Source organism: Thamnophis sirtalis, unplaced genomic scaffold (genome assembly GCF_051295495.1).
Source record: "Thamnophis sirtalis isolate CommonGarterSnake01/CBP01778 unplaced genomic scaffold, rThaSir2_p1.2 scaffold_9, whole genome shotgun sequence".
In the NCBI taxonomy this organism is placed as follows: domain Eukaryota; kingdom Metazoa; phylum Chordata; class Lepidosauria; order Squamata; family Natricidae; genus Thamnophis; species Thamnophis sirtalis.
Window position 1 is genome coordinate 75,041,751 of NW_028261389.1, and position 13,783 is coordinate 75,055,533.

Consider the following 13,783-nt stretch of genomic DNA (forward strand, 5'->3'; position numbering starts at 1 on the left):
TCTCGCCCTAGATCCCTGGGGGAAATCCTGGCCCCGCCCACTCCGCTGGGAGGCCCCGCCCACCGCTCCGCCTGCCCGAAAGGGGGTGCCTGGCAGGCGTGGTGGGCGGGGCCGCGCAGGCCCCGCAGCAAAGGCTGCCGGGAGTGGTAGTTCGCCCTGGGATGAGGGAAGCAATCTTTTGCATTTTTAGCCCCCCTATTTTTCTGTTTTGTGCGCTCTGAAAAAAATAAGGGGTGTGTGTGTGTATTTGGACACCTTTTTTTAGGGGTCCCTTCGAAAGGGGAGGGGGGATATTTGGTGGAAGTGTGGGGGTGCAAAGGGCTGCTCCGGATGGACCCAAATCAAGCCTTGGAACCGCTGTCTGCAACGAAATTTCCCTTTAATGCAGGGGCGGAAATAAACAAACAAATAAAACACATGCATACATATATAAGTAAATAAATTAAATGAATAAATAAATAAGTAAATATATACATAAGTAAATAAGTAAATAAATAAGTAAATAAATAAATAAGTAAATACATACATAAGTAAATACATACATAAGTAAATAAATAAGTAAATACATAAGTAAATACATAAGTAAATAAATAAATAAGTAAATACATACATAAGTAAATAAGTAAATAAATTAAGTAAATAAATAAATAAGTAAATACATACATAAGTAAATACATACATAAGTAAATAAATAAATAAGTAAATACATAAGTAAATACATAAGTAAATAAATAAATAAGTAAATACATACATAAGTAAATAAGTAAATAAATCAAGTAAATAAATAAATAAGTTAATTAATTAATTGGATTTTTTTTAAATCGGATTTTTTAAGTAAATAAATTAAATAAATACACAAATAAATAAATAAGTAAATGCATACATAAGTAAATAAATAAGTAAATACATAAATAAGTAAATAAATTAAGTAAATAAATACATAAATAAATAAGTAAATAAATAAATAAATTGGATTGTTTAAAAATGGATTTTTTTAAAATTTAAAGCAGTTTTTTAAAAAAATTTAAATTGAATTTTTATTTTTATTTTTATCCAATTTATTTTAATAAAACGCTTTTGGAGTAAAAAAAATCTATCTAAAGATAAGATAGATTTTTCCATTTAAGATGCATGAACCATTTAGTTTATCCAGCATGAAATTGGAGCTTAGTTACGTAGCACGAGGCTGTATATTCTGCAATCATTGGGACTGTCAACAGTGAGTCAGAGGAGAAGCCACTGCGGGACAGAGATGACAGTGGCTCTTCAAAAAATTAGGATATAAATCAAGTTGATTTAAATCAAGCCTTTTTTCCCCTAGTGATATAAATCATAAACTGCTATCATGTCTCCCCTGGTCCTTCTCTTCCCTAGACTAGCCATGCCCAGTTCCTGCAACTGTTCTTCGTATGTTTTAGCCTCCAGTCCCCTAATCCTCTTTGTTGCTCTTCTCTGCACTCTTTCTAGAGTCTCCACATCTTTTTTTTATAGTGTGTTGACTATAAAAAATCCCTTCCAATTCTGTTCTTCGGCTCTTATTTTTCCCGTGGCCTTGCTGTATGCTGGCTCTTGGGTGGTAAGAGGGAGATGTATGAAAAACAGAATTAAAAGTTTATTGAGAAATTCTACTGTATTTCTAAATCAAGCAAGGGCACGCATGTTGCTGTTGGTGATTCATCAGCCCCAACAAACCTTAAATTCTCCATCCTGCTTCAGGTGGCATGTCTCTACAGGGCTGGATAAGTCAGATGCTTGGCAACTGGTTCATATTTAAGACGCACTGCCCATTTTGGAGCTTCTCAATCTTGGAGAGGATGTTTTTGAAGAATATAGAAAAATATTCCAATTTTAGGATTATTTGGTAGTTCCCAGCAAGCATCATCTGCTTTACTCCCTGGTAAAGGAACCTATCCTGGAGGGGTTTAATTCACACCGTTTAATGTGTGTATGTAAAACAGGCTTTAAATTTTCATCAGATTTGAGATCTAGAATTCCAAAAAAAGCTTAAGGAAGGTGCCACACCCTGATATTTATCATTTGCTTCCAAAAAGGTTCCAGCCTCTTATTTAGCATCAATTTTGTAAGATCTTAGTTAGATTGGATACTTATGGGAAGGTAATCCTTCTCCTTACTATCCCAGTTCAGCCCAAAATTTATTTTGCTAAGGGAAACATTTGGTGAGTGTGATGAAACGCAAATCCTTTGGCCACCTAATGAGAAGGAAGGACTCGCTGGAGAAGAGCCTCGTGCTGGGAACGATGGAAGGCAAAAGAAGAAGGGGACGGCAGAGAATGAAGTGGCTGGATGGGGTCATTGAAGCAGACGGCGTGAGCTTAAATGGACTCCAGAGGAAAGTAGAGGACAGGAAGGCCTGGAGGAACGTTGTCCATGAAGTCACGATGGGTGGGACACAACTTCGCAACTAACAACAACATTCCATTTTATGACTTTTTTTGGCCACTGTTGTTATGCGAATAGCTGCAGTTGTTCAGTTAGTAATCCGATTGTTACGTCAATGAGGCTTCCCCATTGACTTTGCTTGTCAGAAGGTTGCAAAATGTGACCACGTGACCTCCTCCGGACAATGCAGTGGTCATAAATATGAACCAGTTGCCAAGCACCTGACTTTTGATCATGTGACCTGGGGGATGCTGCAACCGCCGTAAAGTGTGAAGAATGGTCATTGGTCCCTTTTTCTAGTGCCATTGTAGCTTTGAATGGCCACTAAATGGACTGCTGTAAGTTGAGGACTATTTGTATTTGCATCTGTGCAAAAGTTTGTTTTTAAATCCTTAACCTCGAAAGGTAACCCATATGTTGACTGGCTTCATTTCATAATGGCCCACAGCTTTGCCGCATTTTTTAAATGTCCTGTATTATCTTAACGATTGTAGCACAAACTCCCTGGTCAAAAATGTTCTTTGCTTTCCAAAAATTCTGCGTCCTGAAGAGCAAAGGGAAACTCTCAGGAAACAACAACTGAACTGAAAAACTGCTGTTGTCCTTCCACCGCTGCACCATAGAGAGTATTTTAACTTACTGCACCTGTGTCTGGTTTGCCAATTGCACAGGGGCAGATAGGGGAGCGCTCCAGAGGGTCAACGTCATTGCCCAGAGGATCCTGGGTTGCCCCCTCCCCTCTTTGGAAGAGCTTTAGAGCTCCCGCTGCCTTAAGAAAGTTCAAAACATTCTTGAAGATCCATCTCATCCTGGGCACCTTTTTTTTTTTTGAACTATTACCATCTGGCAGACGGTACAGGACAACGAAAACCAGGACAAATAGGCTGAAAAACAGCTGCTATCCCAGAACAGTAACTATATTGAATTATACGGTATGGTCAGTGCAATATTAATGCAGTATCGGATTCTCAGTTTCAATTATATAGAATGTGAAGGATGTGTTTTTGTGCTTTTATTTTTATAGTTATGATGTACACTGAAGATGGGATTTAATTTCGTTGTATGAGGGGCAATGACAATAAACTAAACTGCATGAAATTCAGTTTTTCAGTGATTCATCTGCGTACTTTCTATTTTCATTGAAGATCACAATTTCGTTCCGTGCAGAACGTGTGAACTTACAGGCGGTAACGGCACTTAAGGACAATTTGTTATTGTTGACTTTTAGTACACCTGCTGTTACTTGTGTTATCTCTTGTACACCACAATGAATCAGACTTTGTGTCAGGTTTCTGAAAGAGGCCCTAATTAATTCATGAGCCTTGAACCAAGTTCCATAGGTGGAAGGAGTAGACATTTTGGTGAGTTACTGACATTTAGTACTGTAAGGAGACCCAGACCGCTCCTGAGTGAAGGAGTGGAACATCTGCCAGTTTGAACTGAGGTAACAGAAAGTGAGGCAACTGGCAGTTGGAACAGAGTTCTTTTCAGGTGGGGAGGGGGAGTAGAATGTCTAACCCCTTAGCGTCAGAGCATGTTAATATAAGGCAACTGGTAGTTGGAACAGAGTTTTTTTCAGGTGGGGAGGAGGATTAGAACTCCTTAGCATAAGAGCATGTTAATTACTGTGTAAGAATTACTAATGATCTGATGGTCATTTCAAAAAATCCTTTCTTAGCGAGCACCTAGAAGCCAAGAGGAACACATGTGCCAAATTTCAAGTTTGTAGGCTTTATGGTTCTGAAGATATCGTGATGAGTGAGTGGTATCTGGCTTTTTTATATATAGATTCATAAAAGGGCAGGTAAAAATAACTTTCTCAGTGTAGTTCTGAAAACCCAAATACCACATAGATTCAATGACAGAACATGAGTTTCCCGAAGTTCAATCTCAAGTATAGAACTAGGAGTTAATTTTCAACCAGAGGTTCCATTGGTGTCATAAGGTGAGGATACTAAAACTCTCATGTCCGGAACCTTTAACAAGATTAACAGAGTTGAAAGGGACCTTGTGGGTCATCCAGTCCAAAATAGTTTTGAAATGATATTTTTCAGATCTAGCCTCTCACCCAATTGAAAGAACAGTGAGTTCCAGATACATAAAGTTTAATTAAACAACTGGATGATATTTCATGTACTACGGAAATTCTGAGAGGAATGACTTTAAAAATCATTTTGCAGGAAGCCTTATTTCCCCACCCAAATAAAATGAAAGTAGTGTTTATATTACATACACTGGATGATGTTTGATGTACTTCTGGGATTCTGTTAAGAGTGAATTTAAATGATTTTTGAAGTCATTCTTAGGTCTTTGAAAGAACTGGCAGTTTAAGGCGATTAATGTTATAATAACGACCTTGGATGACTGTTATCCACTATAACATCAAATCCACGATACGTGTATGTTTGGTTTGACTGATCTGCATGTAAAATGAAACACAAGGAATGCTATTTATTTTTCTGAAACGTCAGCGATTTCTCTTTACATTAGACAGAACACGATAGCCATTCTATCAATCTTGGTATGAAGAAGGGGAGAATATAGCAAGCCTTCTCAATCCATCAGTTTAAAATTGGGAGGTTTTAAGAATGGAAAACAGAATTGAAGGTGCCTTGAGATACTGTTCTTTTATTGTCATTTGCATTGGATTATGAAGTGTACACGACTTTACGACCCTTGTGTAAACATCACAGGTGAAGGGGTGGAAATGTCTGTGTTTTATATCCATGTCTCTTACTGAAAATGTATGCCAGAGAATAACAGAGTTGGAAGGGACCTTGGAGGTCTTCTAGCCCAACCCTCTTGCTCAAGCAGGAGGTGGTATATCATCCCAGATGGCTGTCCGATCTCTTGTTAAAAGCCTCCTGTGATGGGAGCACCCACAACTTCTGGAGGCCAGTTGTTCAACTAGTTAATTTGCTCTGATTATCAGGAAATTTCTCCTTAGTTTTAGGTCAGTTCTCTATTTTAATAATCTTCCACCTGTTACTTCGGTTCCACCACAAAACCGCGGATGACAAAATCGCGCTCGACGAAAGCGCATACGTGACGTCATCACAGCGCAACGAAAACATCGCGGAAAATTTAAAATTAAAGCGAAAACCTTACCCTAACACCCCAAACCTAACCCTAAACCTAACCCTTAACCTAACGCTAAACCTAACGCTAACCCTTAATCTAACGCTAAACCTAACCCTAACGCTTAACGTAACCCTAACCCTAACCCTAACCCTTAACCTAACCCTAACCCTAACCCTAACCCTTACCTTTATGTGAATCGGCTTGCTTTAATTTAATTTTAATTTAATTTATTTTTTAATTATTTTCGTCGTGCTGCTGATGACGTCAGGTACGCGCTTTCGTCGAGCGCGCTTTTGTCGTCTGTGGTTTTGATGGGTCACGGTTACTTCTTATCCTGCTCTCAGGTGCTTTGGAGAATAGTTTGACACCCCCTCACCCCAGAGGTGGGTGTCATGTACTGTAACAGCCAGTTTGCCAAGATGTGAGCACGAGGGGCAGCAACCACATGGCAATTATATAAGATGGGGTAGTGTTGGGATGGGTGGGCGTGGCCAGCCGCTGGTCAGAAGTACTGGTTCAGCTGAACCGGTCTGAACCAGCAACAGCCCATCTCTCCCCCTCCCTTCTCTGTGACAACTAGAACAAGGGTCTCCAACCTTGGCAACTTTTAAGACTTCTGGACTTCAACTCCCAGAATTCTGGCTGAGGAATTCTGGGAGTTGAAGTCCACAAGTCTTAAAGTTGCCAAGGTTGGAGACCCCTACACTAGAAGACTATATAGTGCTGCAAATATAGATGATGTGCATTTCTGGAGCTGCTGGTGTCATACGCATCCCCGGTGGAAGCAGGAAATCTTTCTGCTTTACAGGAAGTAAATTTTCTCAGCAGTTTTTTTTTTAAAAAAAAGTCAGCACTATTCCGAAACATTGACTTGACGAGCTACGTGTCCTGTGATGAGTAACGCTCAGCAGTCCTCTTAACACAAAAGAAGAAATAATAGAGGCCTATCTGATTGCATTTGTCGTCTCTCCTGCCTGCTCCTATCACTTTCTAAACAAATGGAATGGCCAAAGGGAGAATGATTTAAGTAATTGTTTTACAATCGGGCCAGGCCGTAGATGTTGCAATGAAATGAAAGTCACTGCATTCTTCTCTCTTCTTATCATTGCCAAATGTTAACTGCGTTCTAATAGACATCTTAATAGTACAAAATGTGCTGGTAACACATTTTAGGAATCACAGAAGGGAAATTCCCCTTTGCTCTGCTAACAACTAGAAACATCAGGAGTCACAAGGTGAGTTTGTTCTCTATCTATTTATATCTATCTATCTATATCTATCTATCTATCTATCTATCTATCTATCTATCTATCTATCTATCTATCTATCTATCTATCTATCTATCTATCATCTCTATATCTATATCATCTATCTATCTATCTATCTATCTATCTATCTATCTATCTATCTATCTATCTATCTATCTATCTATCTATCTATCTATCTAATCTATCTATTAAATAGATTTATTATTTTTACAAGTAACAAACAACTCAACATACCGTTGTCCTTCCTCCTATTTTCCCCACAACAACCCTGTGAGGTGAGTTGGGCTGAGATTGATTGGCCCAAAGTCACCCAGCTGGATTTCATGCCTAAAACAGAACTAGAACTCTCAGTCTCCTGGTGATTGGTCCAAAGTCACCCAGCCGGCTTTCATGCCTAAAGCAGGACTCGAACTCTCAGTCTCCTAGTGACTGGCCCACAATCACCCAACTGGCTTTCATGCCTAAAGCAGGACTCGAACTCTCAGTCTCCTGGTGATTGGTCCAAAGTCACCCAGCCGGCTTTCATGCCTAAAGCAGGACTAGAACTCCCAGTCTCCTGGTGATTGGCCCACAATCACCCAACTGGCTTTCATGCCTAAAGCAGGACTAGAACTCACATTCTCCTTCTTTCTAGCCTGGTGCCTTAACCACGATACCAAACTGTCTAATTCCCATATACATACCACACGCAAGTATTGTTAATTAAATTGTTTATGATCTGTATTTGTAGAAACTCTCCCAATTTCACCACACTAAACATTTCAGTTTACCTGGATAAACGTTGAAGTTTACCTGGATAGATATAGAACTTCTGAAAAGATTATATTTGCTTGTTGTGGGGGGGGGGAAATGTCACACCTGAAGCAGTCAGATGTTTCACGTCTATGGAGATTCTCAGTCATCCAGGTCATAGTTGTCCCGAAAGTGCTTTTTTCTCCCAAAAGGCAACTGGATTTGTTTTTTTCCTTGAAGATGTTTCGCTTCTCTGTGCTCTACATGGGGCTGCCCTTGAAGAGTATTCGGCGACTTCAGCTAGTCCAGAATGCGGCCACGCGAGCGATTGTGGGTGCACCTCGTTTCACCCACATAACACCTATCCTCCGCGAGCTGCACTGGCTGCCTGTCGATCTCCGGGTACGCTTCAAGGTGCTAGTTGTCACCTACAAAGCCCTTCATGGTAGTGGATCTGGGTACTTGAGAGACCGCCTTCTGCCAATTACCTCCACTCGACCAATTAGATCCCACAGATTAGGCCTCCTCCGAGTTCCATCAGCCAGTCAATGTCGACTGGCAACTACGCGGAGGAGGGCCTTCTCTGTGGCAGCTCCGACCCTATGGAACGAACTCCCCGTGGAGATTCGTACCCTCACCACCCTCCAGACCTTCCGCAAAGCCCTTAAAACCTGGCTGTCCCGACAGGCCTGGGGCTAAAGACCTCTACCGTACCCGAATAGTATGAATGTTGTACTTTTAACAATGTATTGTCCTATATGTAACTTGGTATGTCCCCCCCTTCCCTTGAACTGTGAGCCGCCCTGAGTCCCCCCCAGGGAAAAGGGCGGCATACAAATATTAATAAATACCAAATACCAAATTCTCACCCAAGAAGCTTCTTCGGTTCTGGTTTCTGACAGAACTTCCGACAGAACCGAAGAAGCTTCTCGGAGGAGAAGCGAAACGTCTTCAAGGAAAAAAACAAAAACAAAATCCAGTTGCCTTTTGAAAAAGCACCTTCGGGGACAAGTCAGGTATTTCCAACCAGAGGATCTTGCTAATATTCCCATTTTTCTGAATTGTCTCTTTTCTTAATGCAAATTTCCTCATCCATGTAGAGCTGTAAAAAATAATAATCATCATCATCAGATTTTTCTCCAAAGTCCACTCTTTCTCTTTGGTATAAAATCGTGAGGGGGAGAAAAGCCGGCCTAAATCATGGGTTGACATCTTTATTGAAGCATGGAATTTTAGTTGACTCCTTGGAGAGTGAAAGTTTACAGACAGTTAAGAGAGTGGCGGGGTCATAAATTGTGTTGTTGGTGGAGAGGACAGTACCCAAGGTACAGAATGAAGCCCCCCCCTCCAAAAGGAAACCACAAAAAAACACGAAGAAGAAAAAACGTTCCACTGTTTACAAATCACTCCATTACTACCGAGAGCAAATGGCAGCTACTGTTAAGTAACGCATCCGCGGAGGACAGCTGTACTTCTCAACAAGGAAATAGGAACTTCTGTTTCGGTTACCACAAACAATGATTAACAAGGTAGACAAGGAGAAGGAATGAAGGACATCATGGTCTCTCGTACAATGGCTTTTGAGATTATTATTATTATTATTTTTTTGAGTCCGGCGTTCGTCGGCTTTATGTATAGCGTCGAAGTTCTTTAAGTTGTGCAGACGTCACTTGTGCTCAAGTTGCAGAAGAGGATACAGAGAGGACGAGAATAACTTAATCATATAAAATATGATACAGAGCCAAAATACAGTGCATTTAAATAATGAGTTGTACTTAATATCGTAGTTTTCCCGACGTTAAATATTAAGTCTTTGTGTGCTTACACGCTTGGTTTTTTCTTCTTCCTCTTCTTCTTTCTCCTGTTCAAAACAGTCGCTTTACTTCCAATACTGCCACTGTAACTGGTATTACAACAGAATCACAATTTTTTTTTTCCACAGACACAACAACATTCAAAAACATTTACCTATGAGAAAAATAAGTTCGCTTCCCATGAGGATCACAGTGAGAGAAAAAAAACAAAACAGGGCGTAACTTTCTGCCTTGAGGGAGGCTTTCAAAATACACCTCCAGGAAGGAAAAGGGTGCGGGTGTGTGGGTGCGGAGAAAAAGTCCTCGTAAATCAAATTGGCGGTGAGCGGTTGAAGGGAATTGAAAGCAAAACGTCACAGGTCGGGGGTGGGGGAAAGGGGGGTGGGGAAAGGAATGTCTTTTTCTTCACGGGGATCGCCTAAGAAGTGACCTTCGTCTTCTGTTGTAGAAATGCCTGAGCCCGTGTTGCCGTGAAAAATTCATCATGTAATTTTGTTTGCGAGTGCTGCACAGCGGAGAGAAGGACGAAAGAGAAGAGCGTCACTTGCCTTCGACCACGAACAGGGCGCTCAAATGCACAACGCGTAGACCGCCGCTCATCTTTCGACCGCAATACGAACGCGGCCTTAAAGCAGAAGTGGTATTTTACTTACCTTCCCTACCGGTTCGCAAATGTGAGCCCATGAGCTTTTGGGACCTAAATGGGATGACATAGAGTCGTGGGGGTGGGGATGGGCAGGCGGGGACCCGCGATTTCGGGCGAACCGATCCGAACCGGCAGAATACCACCTCTGCCTTAAAGCGATTCCTTTCAGGCAGGCTTACAACCATTTGTGGAGGGGCCATTCCAAGGGACTCAAACCAAGAGACCTAAAGGTGATTTTCACACTTAGGACTGTGGCAGAATCCACCCGCCCTGGTCTCCCGATCAAAAAACAGGAGGGATGTATTTATGACCGTTGCGGGTCATGGGATCATTATTTGTGAGCTTCCCAGCAGTCAAGTAAAGCCGTGATTCACTTAACGACTGTATGATTCACTTAACAATGACTGCCGTTCGCTTAACAATGGTGGCAAAAAAAGTAAAACAGAGCAAAACTCACTTAACAACTGCCTTAGCAGCAGAAATTTGCGGCTCAATGGTGGCCACAAATTGAGGACTATCTGTACAATTCTATCGCTCTGCTTATTGTTTATTTACCCGTTTACTGCCTACACTACCATGTGTTTCAAATGATGCAGAGGGTCTTTTGACCTGTTGTGACTCTTTATCAGTTACGTTCTTTGAGATGAACTTAACCGAGCTAATTTCTTGAAATTTAAATAAGCCGCATGATACATTAACTCTGCTTGCTGCTATATTACACTGCAATTCATTTCGGAAACTGAGCAAAAGTTTTTCAGCGGTATAACCGCCTGACCTCAGATCGAATGGTTGCCGATTCATACATGCAAATATATACCTTGGTTAAAACATGCCAGGGAATAAATCAAGCTGCTAAAGAGAGAATGAAGTATTGGGAACATAAAAGAATAGATAAAGAATAACTATATAATGGGCAAATAAGGATGCCCAACATTAAGCTACATACTTCTATGCTCTAATGTGACTTTGGAGCAACACGCATTGATTTAATTGCAGTTACTGGAAGCTGGTGGCGAGTGGTGCGGTGGCTTAGAGGCTCACCTCACAATCGGGAGGCTGTGAGTTCGATCCTAGGTAAGAGGCAGATATTTCTCTCTCTGGGCACACTGAGAATATATCTACTGAACAAAACTCTGCATTGGCGACAGGTAGAGCATCCGGCCATTAAAACTCTCTGCTAGCTTCATTCAGTTGCCCAGACTCCACCCCGCAGGGGATTCTGGAGTAATTGACGATGATTGATGATGACTGTAGGCTGGTGGTAACACTGATGTTTGCAGCTTACTTAAATAGATATAGTCTAAAAATCGACATCACGACTGAAGTATTTTTACATTATTCGTTGGTATATCCAGTTTTATAAATCTCAGTTTATTTATTTAGTTGCTTGGGAAATGACCCGGGTAGATACACAAGTAATCCTCAACATATGACCGCAACTGAACCCTAAATTTCTGTTGCTAAGCGAGACGTTTGTTGTGAGTTTTTGCCCCATTTTACGATCCTTCTCGGCACAGTTGCTAAGCGAATCACTGCAGTGGTTCAGTTAGTAGCCCGGTTGTTAAGTGAATCGGGCTTCCCCATCGGCTTTGCTCGTCAGAAGGTTGCAAAAGGAGATCACACGACCTATACGGGAGATTGCGACCGTCATAAATACGAACCAGTTGTCAAGCATCTGAATTTTGATCACGTGCCACAGGGATGACGCAACAGTCGTTAAGTGTGAAAAACGGTCATAAGTCACTTTTTTTCAGCCCCGTTGTAACTTTGAACAGTCACTAAACGAACGGTTGTAAGTTGAGGACTAGCTGTCAAATCAACATTTGCTGAAATAATGGGAGCAAAAGTTAATTCCTGCGCCATGCAGCCTTTCGGCCTCTAGAAGGCAGTCTAACACTGTGACTGAGTGGCCAATTACAGATTGGCTGGATTGTGTGATCTCTCTCTCTCCTATCAGTATGTAAAATCTACCCTCTCCCAATACTTTTGCCATGCTAAGAAATCACATTTCACCTTTATACCCACTTGTGAACCATGCGGTCTTATTTTAAGCTACAACAGAAAGTGGCACTCCTTAGTTGATTTAGCAGAGAATAAAGGAAAGACATTCTGGGATCCGATTAAGATCTATACCACTCCTGCTATAAACTAACTTGTTCTCCATTATTAGGGGTGTCTTGGGTCATTAGAGGAATTTGGGAGTTATTTATAAATTGAAAAGAATCATACACTTCGTAGAACCAGCCTCTTGAATTGTCCCCATTGGTAAAGCTGGAAGACCATGTGGAGATGCCCAGAATTAATTTCATTATTTGGATGGGGCTTTAATCCTCCAATCATAGGATAAACAAGCTCTGGAGCCGCATGTGGCTCTTTCATCCCTCTGCTGCGGCTCCCTGTCACTGATCGGCTCCACAATTGATAGGGCTTTTGGTTAGGACAGATAGAGGAAAAAGGATGCCGTGCTAAGAGGAGACTCTATGGTGGGGGAACTGGTGTTCTGGTCAGCTCTAACATTGAACGGGGGTTAGGACCTTTGTGGTTCTTTTGAGTGTTTAAGGTTGCTGAACCCTGGGATAAAACTATTGGCTATCTCCTAGGCTGGGATTTCTCAAACGTGGCAACTTTTAAGACCTGTAGGTGGCGCGGTGGTTAAATGCAGCACTGCAGTCTACTTCAGCTGACTGCAGTTCTGCAGTTCGGCTGTTCAAATCTCACCGGCTCAGGGTTGACGCAGCCTTCCATCCTTCCGAGGTGGGTAAAATGAGGACCCGGATTGTTGTTGGGGGCAATATGCTGACTCTGTAAACCGCTTAGAGAGGGCTGAAAGCCCTATGAAGCGGTATATAAGTCCAACTGCTATTGCTAACTCCCAAAATTCCCCTCTCCGGCCATGATTTTAATTAACATTTGCAAAAAAAAACAAAAAACCCCAACTTCCCTTCAAAATTATCGAGGCAATTAAGAAAGTAAAAGTAATCAACAGCCATGGACCAAGATCAAAATAGCTAAACTTTCGTGTTCATTGAAAGCCAGTAACATTTTGACCCTGGGCTTATTTTGTAGATTGAGGGATCTACACAAATTATGTTCAAAGAATGTGCAATTATATGTAGCTAGACCAGGGGTGTCAAACTTGATTTCACTGAGGGCTGCATCAGGGTTGTGTTAGACCTGGGGGGGGGGCTAGGGTGGACATGGTCAGGGTGGGTTGTTGGGGGCAACATCTGTAAACTGCTTAGAGTGGATTGTAAAGAACTGTGAAGTGGTATATAAGTCTACTGCTCTTTTATTGCTATTTCTGGAGCATGAGGAACATGGGTCCATGATGAAGAGGGAGTAGTGGGCCTCTGTCAATTTTTTTGGGGGTGAAAATATTATGGAATTGGTGTCCCACTGCCTTCTTCTCAAGGTGTTCTTCTGTCCTACAACCCTAGAATTTCCCCGGTGGTCTCTTAGGCTTGACCTCTGCTTAGCTTCCCAGCCCAGAGGAGGCCAGCTAGAAGAAGTCAACAGATATATTTGAAATAATTTATCTGACGCAGTCTTGAGTTGGAGCACCTTCCTTAAAAGCTTCTATTTTTTAACCACAGTGGCGCAGTGGTGAGAGTGCAGTACTGCAGGGCTACTTCTGCTGACTGCCAGTTGCCTGCAATTTGGCCGTTCAAATCTCACCAGGCTGAAGGTTGACCCAGCTTTCCATCCTCTCGAGGTGGGTACAATGAGGACCCAGATTGTTTGGGGGGAGGCAATAGGCTGACTCTGTAAACCGCTTCGAGAGGCCTGAAAAGCACTGGGAAACGGTGAATAAGACAAAGCGCCATTGCTATTATCTAAGCTGT

The 13,783-nt window shown here is 41.7% G+C and overlaps 1 protein-coding gene across 1 annotated transcript in view; it reads right to left on the minus strand.

Annotated features, from left to right (window-relative positions):
* Nucleotides 1–8,679: 8,679 nt before the first annotated feature.
* The window catches only part of RELN (reelin), a 389,713-nt gene continuing 384,609 nt past the window's right edge, over nt 8,680–13,783 (minus strand). The window contains exon 64 of the mRNA XM_087722293.1: nt 8,680–9,800. Within this exon, the coding sequence (XP_087578419.1) occupies nt 9,701–9,800 (100 nt within the window). The 3' untranslated portion in view covers nt 8,680–9,700. The remainder of the gene's footprint in view (nt 9,801–13,783) is intronic.